The sequence below is a fragment of the Bombina bombina genome, chromosome 4, assembly GCF_027579735.1.
Source record: "Bombina bombina isolate aBomBom1 chromosome 4, aBomBom1.pri, whole genome shotgun sequence".
NCBI lineage: Eukaryota > Metazoa > Chordata > Amphibia > Anura > Bombinatoridae > Bombina > Bombina bombina.
In genome coordinates this window covers 848,482,422-848,508,067 of record NC_069502.1, presented here as the reverse complement: position 1 = coordinate 848,508,067, position 25,646 = coordinate 848,482,422, and the positions used below count along the sequence as shown (strand labels likewise).

General features: G+C 41.4%; 1 protein-coding gene across 1 annotated transcript in view; it reads left to right on the top strand.

The window, feature by feature from the left end:
• LOC128657274 (gastrula zinc finger protein XlCGF26.1-like) overlaps positions 1-25,646 on the top strand; it is a 422,529-nt gene that overhangs the window by 23,782 nt on the left and 373,101 nt on the right. The window contains exons 4-7 of the mRNA XM_053711555.1: positions 8,656-8,803; positions 9,160-9,249; positions 9,467-9,553; positions 16,774-16,878. Of these exons, the coding sequence (XP_053567530.1) occupies positions 8,656-8,803; positions 9,160-9,249; positions 9,467-9,553; positions 16,774-16,878 (430 nt within the window). The remainder of the gene's footprint in view (positions 1-8,655; positions 8,804-9,159; positions 9,250-9,466; positions 9,554-16,773; positions 16,879-25,646) is intronic.

The following is a 25,646-nucleotide window of genomic DNA, read 5'->3' as shown; positions in this document are numbered from 1 at the left end:
AAGGGGTTTGCGTACCCCGAAACGTCACCATTGAATAAATAAGTTATTATTTGAACTGAATCCAGCGTGTGCAGTCCCTACTTGTTGATACTTATTGAAATTTTGACTGAGCACCCTGGTTGCTGACTATCTTTGAATTGTGTGATATATATATATATATATATATATATATATATATATATATATATATATATGTGAGTCGAAAGAGAAATTTCTCAATAGTGAATAGGCGCACTGCTATACAATTATGAATATTATAATAATAATATGCTGTATGGTGTATACATAAAAAAAGTTCAAAACCAATGAGGTGGTACAGGTTAGTTCTTTCCCAGCAAAATTCTGGTATAGGGTAAGTGATAGCGCTTACCAGAGCCAACCTCAATCCTATGAGGTAAGTGATCAGCAATGGGGTATAGATGGTCCCTTGGAAACTGTATGCTCCCTTGGCAGTCTCTTGGTATCTGTTGATCCTTGAAAATGGAGATCCTGGACTCTCTTATGAAGGCAAGAATGATCCTTTGGTTCTCTCTATGGTATTTGTTGAAGTACTGCAGTTTTTGGAGGAACTTGTTGGTGAAATGGCAATCTTGGACTCTCTATAGATTTCTTCTTCTTTCAGAAGCTTGAATGTCCAATATTCTCATAGATGTATAGAAATAAAGAGAGAAAACAACAACATGGAGTAGTACTGCAAAGTGATATAAGCAGAGACTGAATGTTTATCCTGGTGTAAAGTAAGTATATTGTGCTTACCAGAGCAAACCTCAATCCTATGAGGTAAGTGATCAGCAAGCGGTTAAAGATGTTTTTTTGGATGTTGAGAGTAATTCCTGGTCTTTTTTCCGTCAGTGGGAATGGCAATCCTGGACTCTCTTACTCCAGCAAGGATGGTCCTTAGGCTCCCTCTTTGTTGGTATCTTAAAAAATGTCTTGAGTGACCTTTATAACAATGAAATCCTGGGCTCTCTGAGTATTTGTTCTCTCTTTTGATAGTGGGATGTCACGTGTCTCTCTCTGAGGATTCAGTTCCTATTAAACACATGCAAGAGTTCCCACTGTATACTGTGATCGGCTTGGCTGATATATATAAGGGAAATTGATTATATTTTGAAACCTGTCTTTTCTCCTTGCCTGTAGCAGAGTCTGCTACAGGCAAGGAGAAAAGACAGGTTTCAAAATATAATCAAAAGAGAGAACAAATACTCAGAGAGCCCAGGATTTCATTGTTATAAAGGTCACTCAAGACATTTTTTAAGATACCAACAAAGAGGGAGCCTAAGGACCATCCTTGCTGGAGTAAGAGAGTCCAGGATTGCCATTCCCACTGACGGAAAAAAGACCAGGAATTACTCTCAACATCCAAAAAACCATCTTTAACCGCTTGCTGATCACTTACCTCATAGGATTGAGGTTAGCTCTGGTAAGCACAATATACTTACTTTACACCAGGATAAACATTCAGTCTCTGCTTATATCACTTTGCAGTACTACTCCATGTTGTTGTTTTCTCTCTTTATTTCTATACATCTATGAGAATACTGGACATTCAAGCTTCTGAAAGAAGAAGAAATCTATAGAGAGTCCAAGATTGCCATTTCACCAACAAGTTCCTCCAAAAACTGCAGTACTTCAACAAATACCATAGAGAGAACCAAAGGATCATTCTTGCCTTCATAAGAGAGTCCAGGATCTCCATTTTCAAGGATCAACAGATACCAAGAGATTGCCAAGGGAGCATACAGTTTCCAAGGGACCATCTATACCCCATTGCTGATCACTTACCTCATAGGATTGAGGTTGGCTCTGGTAAGCGCTATCACTTACCCTATACCAGAATTTTGCTGGGAAAGAACTAACCTGTACCACCTCATTGGTTTTGAACTTTTTTTATGTATACACCATACAGCATATTATTATTATAATATTCATAATTGTATAGCAGTGCGCCTATTCACTATTGAGAAATTTCTCTTTCGACTCACATTTTATTCAGTGACACGGGTACACTGACTCACATTTTAGGCTGCACGCTCAGTTCTTATACTTATTTATATATATAAGTTTTGTTGCACTCCCTACCAACCAAGTGAGTGCAGACATTTTAGATATAAAAAAAACCATCACATCTTCAACCATTGACACATCTTCTATATACAATCTATAACATACTAGTTAACACTCCTATTGTAGTTTTAGCGCTGGTGACCCCCCTTTCTTCCTCTTATTTATATATATATATATATATATATATATATATATATATATATATATATATATATATATATATATATATATATATATATATATATATATATATATATATATAATAATGTGTGTATATATATTTCTTTCATGTAATTAGCAAGAGTCCATGAGCTAGTGACGTATGGGATATACATTCCTACCAGGAGGGGCAAAGTTTCCCAAACCTTAAAATGCCTATAAATACACCCCTCACCACACCCACAATTCAGTTTTACAAACTTTGCCTCCTATGGAGGTGGTGAAGTAAGTTTGTGCTAGATTCTACGTTGATATGCGCTCCGCAGCAGGTTGGAGCCCGGTTTTCCTCTCAGCGTGCAGTGAATGTCAGAGGGATGTGAGGAGAGTATTGCCTGTTTGAATTCAATGATCTCCTTCTACGGGGTCTATTTCATAGGTTCTCTGTTATCGGTCGTAGAGATTCATCTCTTACCTCCCTTTTCAGATCGACGATATACTCTTATAAATATACCATTACCTCTGCTGATTTTCGTTTCAGTACTGGTTTGGCTTTCTACAAACATGTAGATGAGTGTCCTGGGGTAAGTAAGTCTTATTTTCTGTGACACTCTAAGCTATGGTTGGGCACTTTTTTAATAAAGTTCTAAATATATGTATTCAAACATTTATTTGCCTTGACTCAGAATGTTCAACATTCCTTATTTTCAGACAGTCAGTTTCATATTTGGGATAATGCATTTGAATCAAATATTTTTCTTACCTTAAAGATTTGACTTTTTTCCCTGTGGGCTGTTAGGCTCGCGGGGGCTGAAAATGCTTCATTTTATTGCGTCATTCTTGGCGCGGACTTTTTTGGCACAAAAAATCTTTTCTGTTTCCGGTGTCATACGTGTCGCCGGAAGTTGCGTCATTTTTGACGTTCTTTTGCGCCAAAAAATGTCGGCGTTCCGGACGTGGCGTCATTTTTGGCGCCAAAAGCATTTAGGCGCCTAAAAAATATGGGCGTCGCTTTTGTCTCCTCATTATTTAAGTCTCATTATTTTTTGCTTCTGGTTGCTAGAAGCTGTTCACTGGCATTTTTTCCCATTTAAGGAATTTGATCAATTTTGCTTTATATGTTGTTTTTTCTCTTACATATTGCAAGATGTCTCACGTTGCATCTGAGTCAGAAGATACTTCAGGAAAATCGCTGTCTGGTGCTGGAACTAGCAAAGCTAAGTGTATCTGCTGTAAACTTTTGGTAGCTATTCCTCCAGCTGTTGTTTGTATTATGTGTCATGACAAACTTGTTAATGCAGATAATATTTCCTTTAGTAATGTACCATTACCTGTTGCAGTTCCATCAACATCTAATGTTCAGAATGTTCCTGATAACATAAGAGATTTTGTTTCTGAATCCATCAAGAAGGCTATGTCTGTTATTCCTCCTTCTAGTAAACATAAAAAATCTTTTAAAACTTCTCTTTATACAGATGAATTTTTAAATGAACATCATCATTCTGATTCTAATGACTCTTCTGGTTCAGAGGATTCTGTCTCAGAGATTGATGCTGATAAATCTTCATATTTATTTAAAATGGAATTTATTCGTTCTTTACTTAAAGAAGTACTAATTGCTTTAGAAATTGAGGATTCTGGTCCTCTTGATACTAAATTAAACGTTTAGATAAGGTCTTTAAATCTCCTGTGGTTATTCCAGAAGTTTTTCCTGTTCCTGGTGCTATTTCTGAAGTAATTTCCAGAGAATGGAATAATTTGGGTAATTCATTTACTCCTTCTAAACGTTTTAAGCAATTATATCCTGTGCCGTCTGACAGATTAGAATTTTGGGACAAAATCCCTAAAGTTGATGGGGCTATTTCTACCCTTGCTAAACGTACTACTATTCCTACGTCAGATGGTACTTCGTTTAAGGATCCTTTGGATAGGAAAATTGAATCCTTTCTAAGAAAAGCTTATCTGTGTTCAGGTAATCTTCTTAGACCTGCTATATCATTGGCTGATGTTGCTGCAGCTTCAACTTTTTGGTTGGAAACTTTAGCGCAACAAGTAACAGATCATGATTCTCATAATATTATTCTTCTTCTTCAACATGCTAATAATTTTATCTGTGATGCCATTGTTGATATTATCAGAGTTGATGTCAGGTTTATGTCTCTAGCTATTTTAGCTAGAAGAGCTTTATGGCTTAAAACTTGGAATGCTGATATGGCTTCTAAATCAACTCTACTTTCCATTTCTTTCCAGGGTAACAAATTATTTGGTTCTCAATTGGATTCTATTATCTCAACTGTTACTGGTGGGAAAGGAACTTTTTTACCACAGGATAAAAAATCTAAGGGTAAAAACAGGGCTAATAATCGTTTTCGTTCCTTTCGTTTCAACAAAGAACAAAAGCCTGATCCTTCATCCTCAGGAGCAGTTTCAGTTTGGAAACCATCTCCAGTCTGGAATAAATCCAAGCCTTCTAGAAAAGCAAAGCCAGCTTCTAAGTCCACATGAAGGTGCGGCCCTCATTCCAGCTCTGCTGGTAGGGGGCAGGTTACGTTTTTTCAAAGAAATTTGGATCAATTCTGTTCACAATCTTTGGATTCAGAACATAGTTTCAGAAGGGTACAGAATTGGTTTCAAGATAAGACCTCCTGCAAAGAGATTTTTTTCTTTCCCGTGTCCCAGTAAATCCAGTGAAAGCTCAAGCATTTCTGAAATGTGTTTCAGATCTAGAGTTGGCTGGAGTAATTATGCCAGTTCCAGTTCTGGAACAGGGGATGGGGTTTTATTCAAATCTCTTCATTGTACCAAAGAAGGAGAATTCCTTCAGACCAGTTCTGGATCTAAAAATATTGAATCGTTATGTAAGGATACCAACGTTCAAAATGGTAACTGTAAGGACTATCTTGCCTTTTGTTCAGCAAGGGCATTATATGTCCACAATAGATTTACAGGATGCATATCTGCATATTCCGATTCATCCAGATCATTATCAGTTCCTGAGATTCTCTTTTCTGGACAAGCATTACCAGTTTGTGGCTCTGCCGTTTGGCCTAGCTACAGCTCCAAGAATTTTTACAAAGGTTCTCGGTGCCCTTCTGTCTGTAATCAGAGAACAGGGTATTGTGGTATTTCCTTATTTGGACGATATCTTGGTACTTGCTCAGTCTTTACATTTAGCAGAATCTCATACGAACCGACTTGTGTTGTTTCTTCAAGATCATGGTTGGAGGATCAATTTACTAAAAAGTTCATTGATTCCTCAGACAAGGGTAACCTTTCTGGGTTTCCAGATAGATCCAGTGTCCATGACTCTGTCTTTGACAGACAAGAGACGTCTAAAATTGATTTCAGCTTGTCGAAACCTTCAGTCACAATCATTCCCTTCGGTAGCCTTATGCATGGAAATTCTAGGTCTTATGACTGCTGCATCGGACGCGATCCCCTTTGCTCGTTTTCACATGCGACCTCTTCAGCTCTGTATGCTGAATCAATGGTGCAGGGATTACACAAAGATATCTCAATTAATATCTTTAAAACCGATTGTACGACACTCTCTAACGTGGTGGACAGATCACCATCGTTTAATTCAGGGGGCTTCTTTTGTTCTTCCGACCTGGACTGTAATTTCAACAGATGCAAGTCTCACAGGTTGGGGAGCTGTGTGGGGATCTCTGACGGCACAAGGAGTTTGGGAATCTCAGGAGGTGAGATTACCGATCAATATTTTGGAACTCCGTGCAATTTTCAGAGCTCTTCAGTCTTGGCCTCTTCTGAAGAGAGAATCGTTCATTTGTTTTCAGACAGACAATGTCACAACTGTGGCATACATCAATCATCAAGGAGGGACTCACAGTCCTCTGGCTATGAAAGAAGTATCTCGAATTCTGGTTTGGGCGGAATCCAGCTCCTGTCTAATCTCTGCGGTTCATATCCCAGGTATAGACAATTGGGAAGCGGATTATCTCAGTCGCCAAACGTTGCATCCGGGCGAATGGTCTCTTTACCCAGAGGTATTTCTTCAGATTGTTCAAATGTGGGAGCTTCCAGAAATAGATCTGATGGCGTCTCATCTAAACAAGAAACTTCCCAGGTATCTGTCCAGATCCCGGGATCCTCAGGCGGAAGCAGTGGATGCATTATCACTTCCTTGGAAGTATCATCCTGCCTATATTTTTCCGCCTCTAGTTCTTCTTCCAAGAGTAATCTCCAAGATTCTGAAGGAATGCTCGTTTGTTCTGCTGGTAGCTCCGGCATGGCCTCACAGGTTTTGGTATGCGGATCTTGTCCGGATGGCCTCTTGCCATCCGTGGACTCTTCCGCTAAGACCAGACCTTCTGTCGCAAGGTCCTTTTTTCCATCAGGATCTCAAATCCTTAAATTTAAAGGTATGGAGATTGAACGCTTGATTCTTGGTCAAAGAGGTTTCTCTGACTCTGTGATTAATACTATGTTACAGGCTCATAAATCTGTATCCAGAGAGATATATTATAGAGTCTGGAAGACTTATATTTCTTGGTGTCTTTCTCATCATTTTTCTTGGCATTCTTTTAGAATTCCGAGAATTTTACAGTTTCTTCAGGATGGTTTAGATAAAGGTTTATCCGCAAGTTCTTTGAAAGGACAAATCACTGCTCTTTCTGTTCTTTTTCACAGAAAGATTGCTAATCTTCCTGATATTCATTGTTTTGTACAAGCTTTGGTTCGTATAAAACCTGTCATTAAGTCAATTTCTCCTCCTTGGAGTTTGAATTTGGTTCTGGGGGCTCTTCAAGCTCCTCCGTTTGAACCTATGCATTCATTGGACATTAAATTACTTTCTTGGAAAGTTTTGTTCCTTTTGGCGATCTCTTCTGCCAGAAGAGTCTCTGAATTATCTGCTCTTTCTTGTGAGTCTCCTTTTCTGATGTTTCATCAGGATAAGGCGGTGTTGCGAACTTCTTTTGAATTTTTACCTAAGGTTGTGAATTCCAACAACATTAGTAGAGAAATTGTGGTTCCTTCATTATGTCCTAATCCTAAGAATTCTAAGGAGAAATCGTTGCATTCTTTGGATGTTGTTTGAGCTTTGAAATATTATGTTGAAGCTACTAAGTCTTTCCGAAAGACTTCTAGTCTATTTGTTATCTTTTCCGGTTCTAGAAAAGGCCAGAAAGCTTCTGCCATTTCTTTGGCATCTTGGTTGAAATCTTTAATTCATCATGCCTATGTCGAGTCGGGTAAAACTCCGCCTCAAAGGATTACAGCTCATTCTACTAGGTCAGTTTCTACTTCCTGGGCGTTTAGGAATGAAGCTTCGGTTGATCAGATTTGCAAAGCAGCAACTTGGTCCTCTTTGCATACTTTTACTAAATTCTACCATTTTGATGTATTTTCTTCTTCTGAAGCAGTTTTTGGTAGAAAAGTACTTCAGGCAGCTGTTTCAGTTTGATTCTTCTGCTTATAATTCAGTTTTTTTCATTATAAGATTTAAACTTTATTTTGGGTGTGGATTATTTTCAGCAGGAATTGGCTGTCTTTATTTTATCCCTCCCTCTCTAGTGACTCTTGCGTGGAAAGATCCACATCTTGGGTAGTCGTTATCCCATACGTCACTAGCTCATGGACTCTTGCTAATTACATGAAAGAAAACATAATTTATGTAAGAACTTACCTGATAAATTCATTTCTTTCATATTAGCAAGAGTCCATGAGGCCCGCCCTTTTTTGTGGTGGTTATGATTTTTTTGTATAAAGCACAATTATTCCAATTCCTTATTTTATATGCTTTCGCACTTTTTTCTTATCACCCCACTTCTTGGCTATTCGTTAAACTGAATTGTGGGTGTGGTGAGGGGTGTATTTATAGGCATTTTAAGGTTTGGGAAACTTTGCCCCTCCTGGTAGGAATGTATATCCCATACGTCACTAGCTCATGGACTCTTGCTAATATGAAAGAAATGAATTTATCAGGTAAGTTCTTACATAAATTATGTTTTTATGCACTCAGCCCCAGGGGTTTTCCAGTTACCTTCTCTCTTCCATGTGAAATTTTGTATTCGTATAGCTTCTTTACTTTCTATGGAAGGCCTCTGTGAAGTCTGCTCTATAATAATAATTTGTAAAATCACAATCCTAACTACACTGCTGTATACAAAATAAAATACAAAATAGAAAGTGCAAAGTTTAAATGTAATAACGTTTAATCTGAAGTATAATATAGAAAGCACAAAGTGTAAATGCAGCAGAACTGTCACATCATGCAGTGCTATATTACACTGGATTTGTCTCTCCTTTACATACAGATATGCAGGGAACGCCCCTTGGAGAAGTAAAGCCAAATCTGACTTTTGAAAATTTCACTAGGGATCTCGCAGTGCTGGAGGACAATTTTAGAATATCGCACCTGAGCAGAGAGGCTTAAAATATCAGGGCCTGAATGAGTTGTGTGTGTTTCAGGTGCCTATAAAGTTTGATGATGTTGCTGTGTATTTCTCTATGGAGGAATGGGAGTATATAGAGGGACACAAGGAGCTTTATAAGGACGTCATGATGGAGACTCACCAAGCACTAGGGACTAATGAGATTCCAGGAAATGAGAGCTCAGGTAACGCTGTGTACTAATAAATATCTCACTCAGGACATGCACATACACTACTGACGTGACTGACACAGAGTAAATTTACAGTTAACTCGTCATGTGTGATCTAATGAGCTGTCTGATCATAAACTAGTTTTATACTCAACAAAAATAATAAATACACATTTAAAGGGTCAAGAGGGATTAATGTTAAACCAATTATACAGTATATCAATTTATATATGTAAATATTTTAAACACAACAAGTAACAGATTATTTGTTTTTGTTCTTAACATTTTAAGATGCCTTTTTATAGTTGCAATAAAAATGTTCATATCCATTTTACAAAAAAAAAAAATGTATCCTCTATTACAACTAACAGGTCACAGAGATGAAAATCTAGACACAGAAACACAAGGAGAACTTGTACAGAATATTCAGCCAGTGGAGAGCCCATCAGACGTCTCTGCAGGTGACAGATCTATGGCTGCTGTTAATGTTTATTTACAAAGTGAAAACTCAGATTCTGAAATTATTTAACCCTTTCTAATAGTTATGTAAATGATGGACCTGAAGACAGACCAGTTAAACTAATGATGTGTTGTGTAATATTACTACATAATCAGATGTGTGTGAGATAACTGCACTTAAATCCATTTAACCAAAAAACTAATTTTATTCTTTATTAGAACTAACAGGTCACAGTAATGAAAATCTAGACACAGGAGCACAAGGAGACATTGTACAGAATATTCAGCCATCAGATGTCTCTGCAGGTGAGTGATCTATGGTATAAGTTTCACAATTCAAAAACTCAGATGCTGAAATGATTTAACGCTATTAATTACTATGTAAATGATGAACTTCAGTACAAACAGATTGCAATGATAACATCTATTTGGTGCACAAACATATTGTGTCTTCCTTTCTCTCTCACCTTCTATTTCATGTGAATAGTACGCACACATGCCCTCTCTTCTCTCTCACCCTCTGCTTTATGTGAATAGTACGCACACATGCCCTCTGTTCTCTCTCACCCTCTGATTTATGTGAATAGTACACACACACATACCTCTTCTTCTCTCTCACCTTTTGATTTATGTAAATAGTACGCACACATGCCCTCTGTTCTCTCTCACCCTCTGATTTATGTGAATAGTACACACACACATACCTCTTCTTCTCTCTCACCTTTTGCTTTATGTGAATAGTACACACACATGCCCTCTTTTCTCTCTCACCCTCTGATTTATGTGAATAGTACACACACACATACCTCTTCTTCTCTCTCACCTTTTGATTTATGTAAATAGTACTCACACATGCCCTCTCTTCTGTCTCACCCTTTGCTTTATGTGAATAGTACATACACATGCCCTCTCTTCTCTCTCACCCTTTGCTTTATGTGAATAATACATACATATGCCCTCTCTTCTCTCTCACCCTTTTCTTTATGTTAATAGTACACACACGCCCTCTTTTCTCTCTCACCCTCTGCTTTATGTGAATAGTACATACACATGCCCTCTCTTCTCTCTCACCCTTTTCTTTATGTGAATAGTACACACATGCCCTCTCTTCTCTCTCACCCTTTGCTTTATGTGAATAGTACATACACATGCCCTCTTTTCTCTCTCACCCTCTGCTTTATGTGAATAGTACATACACACGCCCTCTCTTCTCTCTCACCCTCTGATTTATGTGAATAGTACACACACATGCCCTCTTTTCTCTCTCACCCTCTGCTTTATGTGAATAGTACATACACATGCCCTCTCTTCACTCTCACACTTTTCTTTATGTGAATAGTACATACACATGTGCTCTCTTCTCTCTCACCCTCTGCTTTATGTGAATAGTACATACACACACATGCCCTCTCTTCTCTCTCACCCTCTGCTTTATGTGAATAGTACATACACATGCCCCCTCTTCTCTCACCCTCTGATTTATGTGAATAGTACACACGCATCCCCCTTCTTCTCTCTCACCCTTTGCTTCATGTGAATAGTACACACACATACCCCCTCTTCTCTCTCACCCTTTGCTTTATGTGACTAGTACACACGCATGCCCCCTCTTCTCTCTCACCCTCTGATTTATGTGAATAGTACACATGCATGCCCCTTCTTCTTTCTCACCCTTTGCTTTATGTGAATAGTACACACACACATGCCCCCTCTTCTCTCTCACCCTTTACTTTATGTGAATAGTACACACACATGCCCCCTCTTCTCTCTCACCCTTTACTTTATGTGAATAGTACACACACACATGCCCCCTCTTCTCTCTCACCCTTTGCTTTATGTGAATAGTACACACACACATGCCCCCTCTTCTCTCTCACCCTTTACTTTATGTGAATAGTACACACACACATGCCCCCTCTTCTCTCTCACCCTTTGCTTTATGTGAATAGTACACACACACATGCCCCCTCTTCTCTCTCACCCTTTGCTTTATGTGAATAGTACACACACGTGCCCCCTCTTCTCTCTCACCCTTTACTTTATGTGAATAGTACACACACATGCCCCCTCTTCTCTCTCACCCTTTACTTTATGTGAATAGTACACACACACACATGCCCCCTCTTCTCTCTCACCCTTTACTTTATGTGAATAGTACACACACACATGCTCCCTCTTCTCTCTCACCCTTTACTTTATGTGAATAGTACACACACATGCCCCCTCTTCTCTCTCACCCTTTACTTTATGTGAATAGTACACACACACACATGCCCCCTCTTCTCTCTCACCCTTTACTTTATGTGAATAGTACACACACACATGCCGCCCCCTCTTCTCTCTCACCCTTTACTTTATGTGAATAGTACACACACACATGCTCCCTCTTCTCTCTCACCCTTTACTTTATGTGAATAGTACACACACACATGCCCCCTCTTCTCTCTCACCCTTTACTTTATGTGAATAGTACACACACACATGCCGCCCCCTCTTCTCTCTCATCCTTTACTTTATGTGAATAGTACACACACATGCCCCCTCTTTTCTCTCACCCTTTACTTTATGTGAATAGTACACACACACATGCCCCCTCTTCTCTCTCACCCTCTGATTTATGTGAATAGTACACACACATGCCCTATCTTCTCTCTCACCCTCTAAATTTATGTGAATATTACACACACATGCCCCCTCTTCTCTCCCTTACCCTCTAATATATGTGAATAGTACACACACATGCCTCTTCTTCTCTCTCACCCTTTGCTTTATGTGAATAGTACACACACATGCCCCATCTTCTCTCTCACCCTCTAAATTTATGTGAATATTACACACACATGCCCCCTCTTCTCTCCCTTACCCTCTGATATATGTGAATAGTACACACACATGCCTCTTCTTCTCTCTCACCCTTTGCTTTATGTGAATAGTACACACACATGCCCCATCTTCTCTCTCACCCTCTGATTTATGTGAATAGTACACACACATGCCCCATCTTCTCTCTCACCCTCTGATTTATGTGAATAGTACACACACATGCCCCCTCTTCTCTCTCACCCTCTGATATATGTGAATAGTACACACACATGCCCCATCTTCTCTCTCACCCTCTGATTTATGTGAATAGTACACACACATGCCCCCTCTTCTCTCTCACCCTCTGATATATGTGAATAGTACACACACATGCTCTCTATTCTCTTCTTTCTCACCTTAAAGCGATATGAAATCCAAAAAAATAATCTTTCATGATTCAGATAGAGCATACACATTTAAAGTGAAGGTAAACTTTGATGAATGAAAACCTGGTTTTTAAAAATACTATTAAAAACAGGGGCACTTTCATTCATCAAAGTTTAGAAAGCAGCCGTTTTGTTTAAAAACTTACCTTTGTTCTTTTCACAGCCAGAGCAGCTTCCCTCACGCGGAGATCCTCTCTTCACACGTCAGCAATGACTAATCCGGCTTCTTCCAATCACAGCATGGCCTCAGGCAATGACTCCCCTGGGGGAAAGCTGTTTACCTTCACTTTAAACAACTTTCAGATTTACTTCTGTTATTTGATTTGCCTCGTTTTCTTGGTATCTTTTGTTGAAAATCATACCTAGATAGGCACAGGAGCTGGAATCTAGCTGCTGATTGGTGGCTGCCAAATATGAGACTTTTTTTCATTGGCTTAAAAATTGTGTTCATCCAGCTCCCAGTAGTGCATTGTTGCTCCTTCAAAAAAGGATACCATTAGAATAAAACAAAATTGAGAATTGTAGTAAATTGGAAAGTTGCTTAAAAATATGCTCTAACTGAATCACGAAATAAAAATTTGGGGTTTTATGTCCCTATTAGATTAATGTAAATAGTACATACACACGCCCTCTATTCTCTCTCACCCTCTGCTTCATGTGAATAGTACACATACATGCCCTCTATTCTATCTCACTCATTGCTTTATGTGAATAGTACACACACATGCCCTCTATTCTCTCTCACCCTCTGCTTTATGTAAATAGTACATACACATGCCCTCTATTCTCTCTCACCCTCTGCTTTATGTAAATAGTACATACACATGCCCTCTATTCTCTCTCACCCTCTGCTTTATGTGAATAGTACACACACATGCCATCTATTCTCTCTCACCCTCTGCTTCATGTAAATAGTACACACACATGCCCTCTATTCTCTCTCACCCTCTGCTTTATGTAAATAGTACATACACATGCCCTCTATTCTCTCTCACCCTCTGCTTCATGTGAATAGTACACACACACATGCCCTCTTTTCTCTTTAACCTTAAAGGGACGTTCCAGTCAAAATATAAATTCACATAGATGAATACATCTTTGAATAAAATCATATTTGCAATATACATGTATTGGCAAACATGCTTCTAGTGAAAGTTATCACTGTTTTAGTGTTAGCATTTTTCTCTGCACATGCATGTGAGGCATAGCTAGATATTCTCTGCACCAGCATTTAAAATCCTGCATCTGCTCAGAACATCAGTGGGGCTTGTATCATGTCAGCAATTAACAAATTGAGTTATTACCAGATGGTACAAGCACTTTAGGCTCTCTGAGCAAGTGCTGTGTTTAAAATGCTGGTGCACGGTGCATACTTAAATACACTTTTGAAACAGCTATATCTTTTATTAGAAGCATTTTTGCTAATTTATGTATATTACAAAAATGCTTCTATTCAAAACTGAAATACATCTATGTGGAATCCAATTTTGGCTGGAATGGCCCTTTAACTTCTTAACTACCAAGGACGTGCCAGGCACGTCCTACAAAAAGTGTCAGTTAATGACCAAGGATGTGCCTGGCACATCCTTTGGGGTTTCAAGCGGTGGAAGCGATCGTGATCGCTTCCAGACACTTTCAGGGTATTGCAGCGATGCCTAAATATTGAGGCATCGGGCAATACCCTTTTTTCAGCAAACCGATGCAGAGAGAGCCACTCTGTGGCCCTCTCTGCATCGGCCAGTGATGGTGCTGATCGTTGGTGGCGTGGAGGGATCCGAGGGAGGCAGGTGGGCGGCCTATCACTGGTGAACTTCCTGCAAGCGTGGATCCGGATCCTGTAGTGCATGCGAGGGGGCGGTGTGGTTTTTTTTTTTAATTATTATTATTATTATTATTATTATTTTTTTGTATAAAAAAGGCTTCTTTTTTTTTTATTTATTTTTTTAGAAACTGGGTACTGCCAGTACCCAAGATAGCAGCAAATAGGTAGAGGGGGGAGGGTTAGAGAGCTGTTTGGGGGATCAGGGAGGTTGGGTGCTAAGGGGAGATCCAACACTACAGACTATTTAAAAAAAAAATATAGAAAAAAAAGCCTTTTATTTTAGTACTAGCAGACTTTCTGCCTGTACTTAAGATGGCTGTGACAATTGTGAGGTGGGGGAGGGAAGAGAGCTGTTTGATGGGGGTCAAGGAGGGATCTAACCTAATTAACCCCTTAACTGCTGGGCATAATACAAGTGTGGTGCATAGCGGCATTTGGCGGCCTTCTAATTACCAAAAAGTAATGCTAAAGCCATATATGTCTGCTATTTCTGAACAAAGGGGATCCCAGAGAAGAATTTACAACCATTTGCGCCATAATTGCACAAGCTGTTAGTAAATAATTTCAGTGAGAAACCTAAAGTTTGTGAAAAAGGGAACAATTTTTTTTTTTTTATTTGATCACATTTGGCGGTGAAAAATTGCCCTATAACTTGCAAAAAAAGCAAAGAGCATGTAAACATTGGGTATTTCTAAACTCAGGACAAAATTTTAAAACTATTTTGCATGGGTGTTTTTTGGTGGTTGTAGATGTAACACATTTTGGGGGTCAAAATTAGAAAAAGTGTGTGTTATTTTTTTAAATTTTTTCATATTTTATAAAAATTATAATAAATTATAAGATATGTCTAAAATAATAGTATCTTTAGAAAGTCAATTTAATGGCGAGTATATAGTAAAACCGTATATAATATTTGTGGGTACAGTAAATGAGTAAGAGAAAAATTACAGCTAAACACAAACACCGCAGAAATGTAAAAATAGCGCTGGTCCCAAACGGTAAGAAAATTGAAAAATTATCTGGTCACAAAGGGGTTAAGCTTCATGTGAATAGTACACACACTTCCTCTATTCTCTCTCACCCTCTGCTTTAATGTGAATAGTACACACACATGCCATCTCTTTTCTTTAACCTTAAAGGGACACTAAACCCAATTTTTTTTCTTTCATGATTCAGATAGAGCATGCAATTTTAAGCAACTTTATAATTTACTCCTGTTATCAAATTTTATTCATTCTCTTGGTATCTTTATTTGAAAAGCAAGAATGTACGTTTAGAAGCTGGCCCATTTTGGTGAACAACCTGGGTTCTTGCTGATTGGTGGATACATTCACGTACTAATAAACAAACAAGTGCTGTCCATGGTCTGAACAAAAAAATTGTCTGGCTTCTTAGCTTAGATGCTTTCTTTTTCAAATAAAGATAGCAAGAGAATGAAGAAAAATTGATAATAGGAGTAAATTAGAAAGTTGCTTAAAATTGCATGCTCTATCTGAATCACAAAATAAACAATTTGGGTTCAGTGTCCCTTTAAGCTTCACGTGACTAGTACACACACACACATGCTCTCTGTTATCTCTCAGCCTCTGCTTTATGTGAATAGTACACACACATGCCCTCTCTTCTCTCTCACCCTCTGCTTTATGTGAATAGTACACACACATGCCCTCTCTTCTCTCTCACCCTCAGCTTTATGTGAATAGCACACACACATGCCCTCTCTTCTCTCTCACCCTCTGCTTTATGTGAATAGTACATACACATGCCCTCTCTTCTCTCTCACCCTCAGCTTTATGTGAATAGTATATACATGCCCTCTCTTCTCTCTCACTCACTGCTTTATGTGAATAGTACACACACATGTCCTCTCTTCTCTCTCACCCTCAGCTTTATGTGAATAGTATATACATGCCCTCTCTTCTCTCTCACTCACTGCTTTATGTGAATAGTACACACACATGCCCTCTCTTCTCTCTCACCCTCTGCTTTATGTGAATAGTACACACACATGCCCTCTCTTCTCTCTCACCCTCTGCTTTATGTGAATAGTACACACACATGCCCTCTCTTCTCTCTCACTCACTGCTTTATGTGAATAGTACACACACATGCCCTCTCTTCTCTCTCACCCTCTGCTTTATGTGAATAGTACACACACATGCCCTCTCTTCTCTCTCACTCACTGCTTTATGTGAATAGTACACACACATGCCATCTCTTCTCTCTCACCCTCAGCTTTATGTGAATAGTACACACATGCCCTCTGTTATCTCTCACCCTCTGCTTTATATGAATAGTACACATATGCCCTCTATTTTGATTTTGATTGTTGATCAATTTCAATATCCCTCAAATATTAGGTGTAAGGAAATTATAAGGTACCTATTACTAGTTGATTTTGGGTTAAAATAAAACCCTAAACCATGAAATATTGTCTGCATTAAATGTTCTTACAGATGATGATGATATTAATACTGACGTAGATGTTAAAACAGAAGATCTGAGTGTAACGTGTCAGCTGGAAGCTCCAATGCAGGAAATGTGTGACAGTGATAATGAAGGTAAGTGCACGTGTGTGACAATGAAGGTAAGTGCACGTGTGTGACGTGTCTTCTGTTTATGAGGTATTGCCTTGTTTTTATAGCTTATTGTCTGTAAGTACTGTACATTATATCACCAGTCAGGGTGTCCCCTCAATCACACACTGTCACAGTACAATATAGCCTGATACTCACTGACTGTTGTCACATTTCTAGTGTTTCTAGCTACGGATACACAGGTAGCACTTTGTAGGAGCATAAAATAAATCTTACATCGCTGTTATCTTTAAAGCTGCCTGTAATATACCTTTAACAACACTCTTCCAGCTCTGATGTCACATAGCACATTTAACCCCGCCTAGCCTGAATATCCTTTCTTTATTGTTAACAAGCTAATTGCATTGAGACTTCACTTGTGTGTTCTGCAGAACATTCTTAGACTCTGCTTGCTGAGTTCTTACCTCTCTCTTCAGATTAATCCTGACCTGTCCTCTCAGTTGTCAACAGGATTTGCTTAACCTCTCCTGGTTCTGACTGCTAGATAGATAAATCCTTAAGCAAAGCAGGAGGTTTTACTTCCACTGCAGTAACAAAACAGCAGGACCGCTGTTCAGTGAGGATCCTGGGGATACTCGCTACTCTGTGTTGCACCTCTTACTCCAGCCTCTCCACCTGCAGTGTATTTTCCTATCAGTAACTATAGAGCCAGTGTGTATAGTATCTCAGGAGCTGTGTTTTCTAACCTCTTACAACTGAGCAAGTTCCTTTCCCCATTTCTTGGAGCTGCTGAAGTTTACTTTTCCTTCTGCTGCACCTGTACAAAGACAGATCTCCTCTCCTCTAACCACCACTGGTAACTCACCAATTCATAAACCTGAATCCCTGCTGGCAGTACTTAAGTTTTTTAGTTACATTTATTAAGAAAGACCAGAAACCTTTCTATAATATTGTATTTGTTTGTATAACGTAATTAGGTTTTGACTATGTGTGCTTGTGTAGTGTGTCTGTGCATGTTTCCACGTGCATATCTGTATGTTTGTATGTGTATTTTCACCATGTCAAGTATAGGGGCTGTTTGAATACTAGTGCTGCATATTGTCCCCATGTCAGGTATAGGGGCTGTTAGAATACTAGTGCTGTATATTGTCCCCATGTCAGGTATAGGGGCTGTTAGAATACTAGTGCTGTATTGTCCCCATGTCAGGTTTAGGGGCTGTTGAAATGCAACAGTTGTATTGTCCACGTCAGGTATAATGGCTGTTGGAATACTAGTGCTATATTGTCCTCATGTCAGATATAGGGGTATTTGGAATACTAGTTCTGTATTTTCCCCATGTCAGGTATAGGAGCTGTTGGCATTCTAGTGCTTTATTGTCAGCATGTCAGGTATAGGAGCTGTTGAAATACTAGTATTGTATTATCCTCATGTCAGATATAGGTGCTCAGTGTTCTGCACAGAAAATTTTGCCAGCCAAGTCAGGTGGCATTATGAAGTATCAGGGTGGGGGCAGTGTGATATTTTCAGCTATCCAAAACACAAACACCTAGATTACGAGTTTTGCGTTAAAGGCTATGCGGTACTAACGAGCAGTTTTGTCTCACCACTCACTTACCTTCAGCACTGGTATTATGAGTTTTCAGAAACCCGTCGTTAAAAGTTTGGTCATTACCGCACTCCAATACCAGCGCTGCTTAAGTCAGCGGTGAGCTGGTGTTACGTTCTCGCGCACGATTTCCCCATAGGAATCAACAGGGAGAGCCGGCTGAAAAAAAGTCTAACACCTGCAAAAAAGCAGCATAAAACTCGGTAACGCAGCCCCATTGATTCCTATGGGGAAATACATTTTATGTCTACACCTAACACCCTAACATGAACCCTGAGTCTAAACACCCCTAATCTTACACTTATTAACCCCTAATCTGCCGCCCCTGACATCGCCGACAACTATATTATACTTATTAACCCCTAATCTGCCGCTCCGGACACCGCCGCCACCTACATTATACTTATGAACCTCTAATCTAAAATAGATAGTATTTTATTTGGGGGGTTGGTTGTGTGGGTGGTGGGTTTTTACTGTTGAGGGGGGTTGTTTGTATTTTTTTTTACAGGTAAAAGAGCTGATTACTTTGGGGCAATGCCCCGCAAAAGGCCATTTTAAAGTGAAGGTAAAGTTAATCAGTCTGCTATTAAAAAAATCAATATAGCACTCAAAATTAATAGGATGTTCATTCATCATTTCTTTTAGTTTTGTATTGTACCTTAGTTATCTTGTTTAATGTGCTGCGATTTCGCTTTGAACAAAACAACCCGTCTTTTTTTTTTTTTTCTTTTCTAAACAACGATCACGTTGTTTATACAGCCAATTGATTTTCTGGCCGTTAGGACACAGGGCACACGTGAGTGTACATGTGTGATGTGTCTGAGAGATACAGGGCACAGGTGAGTGTACGTGTGTGATGTGTCTGAAGGACACAGGGCACAGGTGAGTGTACATGTGTGATGTGTCTGAGGGATACAGGGTACAGGTGAGTGTATGTGTGATCTGCCTGAGTGATACAGGGCACAGGTGAGTGTACGTGTGTGATGTGACTGAGGGATACAGGGCACAGGTGAGTGTACATGTGTGATGTGTCTGAGGGATACAGGGCACAGGTGAGTGTACATGTGTGATGTGTCTGAGGGATACAGGGCACAGGTGAGTGTACGTGTGTGATGTGTCTGAGGGATACAGGGCACAGGTGAGTGTACGTGTGTGATGTGTCTGAGGGATACAGGGCACAGGTGAGTGTATATGTGTGATGTGTCTGTGGGAAACAGGGCACAGGTGAGTGTATGTGTGTGATGTGTCAAAGGGACGCAGGTGAGTGTATGTGTGTGACATGTAAGGGACACAGGGCCCAGGTGAGTGTACGTGTGTGATGTGTCTGAGGGATACAGGGCACAGGTGAGTGTATGTGTGTGATGTGTCTGAGGGATACAGGGCACAGGTGAGTGTACATGTGTGATGTGTCTGAGGGATACAGGGCACAGGTGAGTGTACATGTGTGATGTGTCTGAGGGATACAGGGCACAGGTGAGTGTATGTGTGTGATGTGTCTGAGGGATACAGGGCACAGGTGAGTGTACGTGTGTGATGTGTCTCAGGAATATAGGGCACAGGTGAGTGTGTGGTTATTAATTAGTTTAAAATATTTTTACTTTATACTAAATATAATTCTAATTTAGTACTAAATCTCTATGGTAAAACCACTAAACCAATACAAGTAAGTTGTGAAATAAACACTTTAAAAAAGAGTCTCCATTCTTTCCAAACAGTTTATTAGGAATCAATATATGTTAATAATAAGAGAAAGATTTACAGCTATATATACACATCTATTTTACTGCAAAACAATCCAAATAATTAATACAGGGCAACTCTACTACAACCCCAATTTGTGCAACACTGATAAAAATAATCATAGGAATATACTTAGCCACATCCTCCAGTGTATCCACCTTCAGCCATCTTTTCAGCAGGAACAAGATAAGAAAAAGAGAGAGGTTTGGTGTTCCAGTTTTTTTTATACCCCAATTCAATAGGGAGTGGTTTATCAAATGCCATTCAAAGGCTATTGGGAGTGTCCTATTTAGACAGACACTAGGCCAAAGAACTACTTGAATATTCAATTTTAAAACCAGCTATGTGAATTGCCAGGTATAAAATCTGTGAGCTATATTTAATATATTCCAGTGATAAAATGTCACCACAGAGTGTACGTGTGTTATTTTTCTGTGGGAAACGGGGCACAGGTGAATGTACGTGTGGGATACACGGCACAGGTGAGTTTACATGTTTAATGTGTCTGTGTAACACAGGGCACAGGTGAGTGTGCGTATGTGAGGTGAGTGTACATGTGTGATATGTCTATGGGAAATAGGGCACAGGTGAGTACGTGTGTGATGTTTCTGATGGATACACGGCACAGGTGAGTGTACGTGTGTGATGTGTCTGAGGGACACGGCACAGGTGAGTGTATGTGTGTGACATGTAAGGGACGCAGGGCACAGGTGGTACGTGTGTGACATGTAAGGGACGCAGGCCACAGGTAAGTGTATGTGTTTGATGTGTCTGAGGGACACAGGGCACTGGTGAGTGTACGTGTGTGACATGTAGGGGGCACAGGTGAGTATGTGTTTGATGTGTCTGAGGGACACAAGGCACAGGTGAGTGTACGTGTGTGACATGTAAGGGATGCAGGCCACAGGGGAGTGTACGTGTGTGATGTGTCTGAGGAATACAGGCCACAGGTAAGTGTACATGTGTGACATGTAAGGGATGCAGGCCACGTGAGTGTACGTGTGTGAGATGTTTGTGGGACACAGGTCACTGTTGAGTATACATGTGTGACATGTAAGGGATGTAGGCCATAGGTGAGTGTACGTGTGTGATGTGTCTGTGGGAAACGGAGCACCGGTGAGTGCATGTGTGTGATGTGTCTGAAAGACACAGGTGAGTGTATGTGTGTGACATATAAGGGACACAGGGCACAGGTAAGTGTATGTGTGTGACATGTAAGGGACCCAGGGCACCAGTGAGTGTATACGTAAGGAGCACAGGTGAGTGTACATGTGTGTGAGTTGTCTGGGGGACACAGGTCACAGGCCAGTGTACTTGTGTGACATGTAAAGGATGCAGGCCACAGGTGAGTGTGTGTGTGATGTGCCTGAGGGACACAGTGCATAGGTGAGTGTATGTGTGTGATATATCTGAGGAATACAGGGCACAGGTTAGTGTACGTGTGTGATGTGGCTGAGGGACACAGGTGAGTTTATGTGTGTGACATGTAAGGGGCACAGGTGAGTGTACGTGTGTGATGTATCTATGGGAAACAGGGCACAGGTGAGTGAACGTGTGTGATGTGTCTGATGGACACAGGTATGTGTATGTGTGTGACATGTAAGGGGCACAGGGCACAGGTGAGTGTACATGTGTGACATGTAAGGGACGCAGGGCACAGGTGAGTGTATGTGTGTGATGTGTTTGAGGGACACAGGGCACTGGTGAGTGTACGTGTGTGACATGTAAGGGGCACAGGTTAGTGTACATGTGTATGAGGTGTCTGAAGGACACAAGGCACAGATGAGTGTACGTGTGTGACATGTAAGGGACACAGGGTACAGGTGAGTGTACATGTGTGATGTGTCTGAGGGATACAGGGCACAGGTGGGTGTACGCGTGTGACATGTATGGGGCACAGGTGAGTGTACATGTGTGATATGTAAGGGACGCAGGGCACATGTGAGTGTATGTGTTATGTGTCTGAGGGACACAAGGCACAGTTGAGTGTATGTGTGTGATGTGTCTGAGGGACACAGATGAGTGTATGTGTGTGACATGTAAGGGATACAGGGCACAGGTGAGTGTACATGTGTGATGTGTCTGAGGGATACAGGGCACAGGTGAGTGTATATGTGTGATGTGTCTGAGGGATACAGGGCACAGGTGAGTGTACGTGTGTGATGTGTCTGAGGGATACAGGGCACAGGTGAGTGCATGTATGTGATGTGTCTGAGGGATACAGGGTACAGGTGAGTGTACGTGTGTGATGTGTCTGAGGGATACAGGGCACAGCTGAGTGTACGTGTTGTGTCTGAGGGATACAGGGCACAGCTGAGTGTACGTGTGTGATGTGTCTGAGGGATACAGGGCACAGGTGAGTGTATATGTGTGATGTGTCTGAAGGACACAGGGCACAGGTGAGTGTACGTGTGTTGTGTCTGTGGGATACACGGCACAGGTGAGTATACATGTTTAATGTGTCTGTGTAACACAGGGCACAGGTGAGTGCGTATGTGAGGTGAGTGTACATGTGTGATATGTCTATGGGAAATAGGGCACAGGTGAGTGTACGTGTGTGATGTTTCTGATGGATACACGGCACAGGTGAGTGTACGTGTGTGATGTGTCTGAGGGACACAGGGCACAGGTGAGTGTATGTGTGTGATGTGTCTGATGTGTGACATGTAAGGGGCACAGGTGAGTGTACGTGTGTGACATGTAAGGGACGCAGGGCACAGGTGGTACGTGTGTGACATGTAAGGGACGCAGGCCACAGGTAAGTGTATGTGTTTGATGTGTCTGAGGGACACGGGGCACTGGTGAGTGTACGTGTGTGACATGTAGGGGGCACAGGTGAGTATGTGTTTGATGTGTCTGAGGGACACAAGGCACAGGTGAGTGTACGTGTGTGACATGTAAGGGATGCAGGCCACAGGGGAGTGTACGTGTGTGATGTGTCTGAGGAATACAGGCCACAGGTAAGTGTACATGTGTGACATGTAAGGGATGCAGGCCACGTGAGTGTACGTGTGTGAGATGTTTGTGGGACACAGGTCACTGTTGAGTATACATGTGTGACATGTAAGGGATGTAGGCCATAGGTGAGTGTACGTGTGTGATGTGTCTGTGGGAAACGGAGCACCGGTGAGTGCATGTGTGTGATGTGTCTGAAAGACACAGGTGAGTGTATGTGTGTGACATATAAGGGACACAGGGCACAGGTAAGTGTATGTGTGTGACATGTAAGGGACCCAGGGCACCAGTGAGTGTATACGTAAGGAGCACAGGTGAGTGTACATGTGTGTGAGCTGTCTGGGGGACACAGGTCACAGGCCAGTGTACTTGTGTGACATGTAAAGGATGCAGGCCACAGGTGAGTGTGTGTGTGTGTGATGTGCCTGAGGGACACAGTGCATAGGTGAGTGTATGTGTGTGATATATCTGAGGAATACAGGGCACAGGTTAGTGTACGTGTGTGATGTGGCTGAGGGACACAGGTGAGTTTATGTGTGTGACATGTAAGGGGCACAGGTGAGTGTACGTGTGTGATGTATCTATGGGAAACAGGGCACAGGTGAGTGAACGTGTGTGATGTGTCTGATGGACACAGGTATGTGTGTGACATGTAAGGGGCACAGGGCACAGGTGAGTGTACATGTGTGACATGTAAGGGACGCAGGGCACAGGTGAGTGTATGTGTGTGATGTGTCTGAGGGATACAGAGCACAGGTGAATGTACATGTGTGACGTGTAAGGGACGCAGGGCACAGGTGAGTGTGTGTGATGTGTTTGAGGGACACAGGGCACTGGTGAGTGTACGTGTGTGACATGTAAGGGGCACAGGTTAGTGTACATGTGTATGAGGTGTCTGAAGGACACAAGGCACAGATGAGTGTACGTGTGTGACATGTAAGGGACACAGGGTACAGGTGAGTGTACATGTGTGATGTTTCTGAGGGATACAGGGCACAGGTGGGTGTACGCGTGTGACATGTATGGGGCACAGGTGAGTGTACATGTGTGATATGTAAGGGACGCAGGGCACATGTGAGTGTATGTGTTATGTGTCTGAGGGACACAAGGCACAGTTGAGTGTATGTGTGTGATGTGTCTGAGGGACACAGATGAGTGTATGTGTGTGACATGTAAGGGATACAGGGCACAGGTGAGTGTATGTGTGTGAGGTGTTTGGGGGATACAGGGCTCAGGTGAGTGTACATATGTGATGTTCCTGAGGGATACAGGGCACAGGTGAGTGTACGCATGCGATTTGTCTGATGGACAAAGGTGAGTGTGTGTGACATGTAAGGGACACGTGGCACAGGTGAGTGTACGTGTGTGGCATGTAAGGGATGCAGGCCACAGGTGAGTGTACATGTCTGAGGGACACAGGGCACAGGTGAGTGTACGTGTGTTACATGTAAAGGTTTTAGGCCACAGGTGAGTGTATGTGTGTGACATGTAAGAGACACAGGGCACTGGTGAGTGTACGTGTGTGATGTGTCTGAGGAATACAGGGCACAGGTGAGTGTACATGTGTGATGTGTCTGAGTGGTACAGGGCACAGGTGAGTGTACGCGTGTGACATGTAAGGGGCACAGGTGAGTGTACATGTGTGATATGTAAGGGACGCAGGGCACAGGTGAGTGTACTTGTGTGACATGTAAGGGACACAGGACACAGGTGAGTGTACGTGTGTTACATGTAAAGGTTTTAGGCCACAGGTGAGTGTATGTGTGTGACATGTAAGGGGCACAGATGAGTGTACGTGTGTGACATGTAAGGGACACAGGGCACTGGTGAGTGTACGTGTGTGACATGTAAGGGACACAGGGCACAGATGAGTGTACGTGTGTGACATGTAAGGGATGCAGGCCACAGGTGAGTGTACGTGTGTGACATGTAAGGGACGCAGGGCACAGGTGAGTGTATGTGTGTGATGTGTTTGAGGTACACAGGGCACTGGTGAGTGTACGTGTGTGACATGTAAGGGGCACAGGTTAGTGTACATGTGTGACATGTAAGGGATGCAGGCCACAGGCGAGTGTACGTGTGTGATGTGTCTGAGGAATACAGGGCACAGGTGAGTGTACATGTGTGATGTGTCTATGGGACACAGGTGAATATTTGTGTGTGATGTGTCTGAGGGACACAGGTGAGTGTACTTGTGTGACATGTAAGGGACACAGGACACAGGTGAGTGTACTTGTGTGACATGTAAGGGACACAGGACACAGGTGAGTGTACGTGTGTTACATGTAAAGGTTTTAGGCCACAGGTGAGTGTATGTGTGTGACATGTAAGAGACACAGGGCACTGGTGAGTGTATGTGTGTGACATGTAAGGGGCACAGGTTAGTGTACATGTGTATGAGGTGTCTGAGGGACACAAGGCACAGATGAGTGTACGTGTGTGACATGTAAGGGATGCAGGCCACAGGTGAGTGTACATGTGTGATGTGTC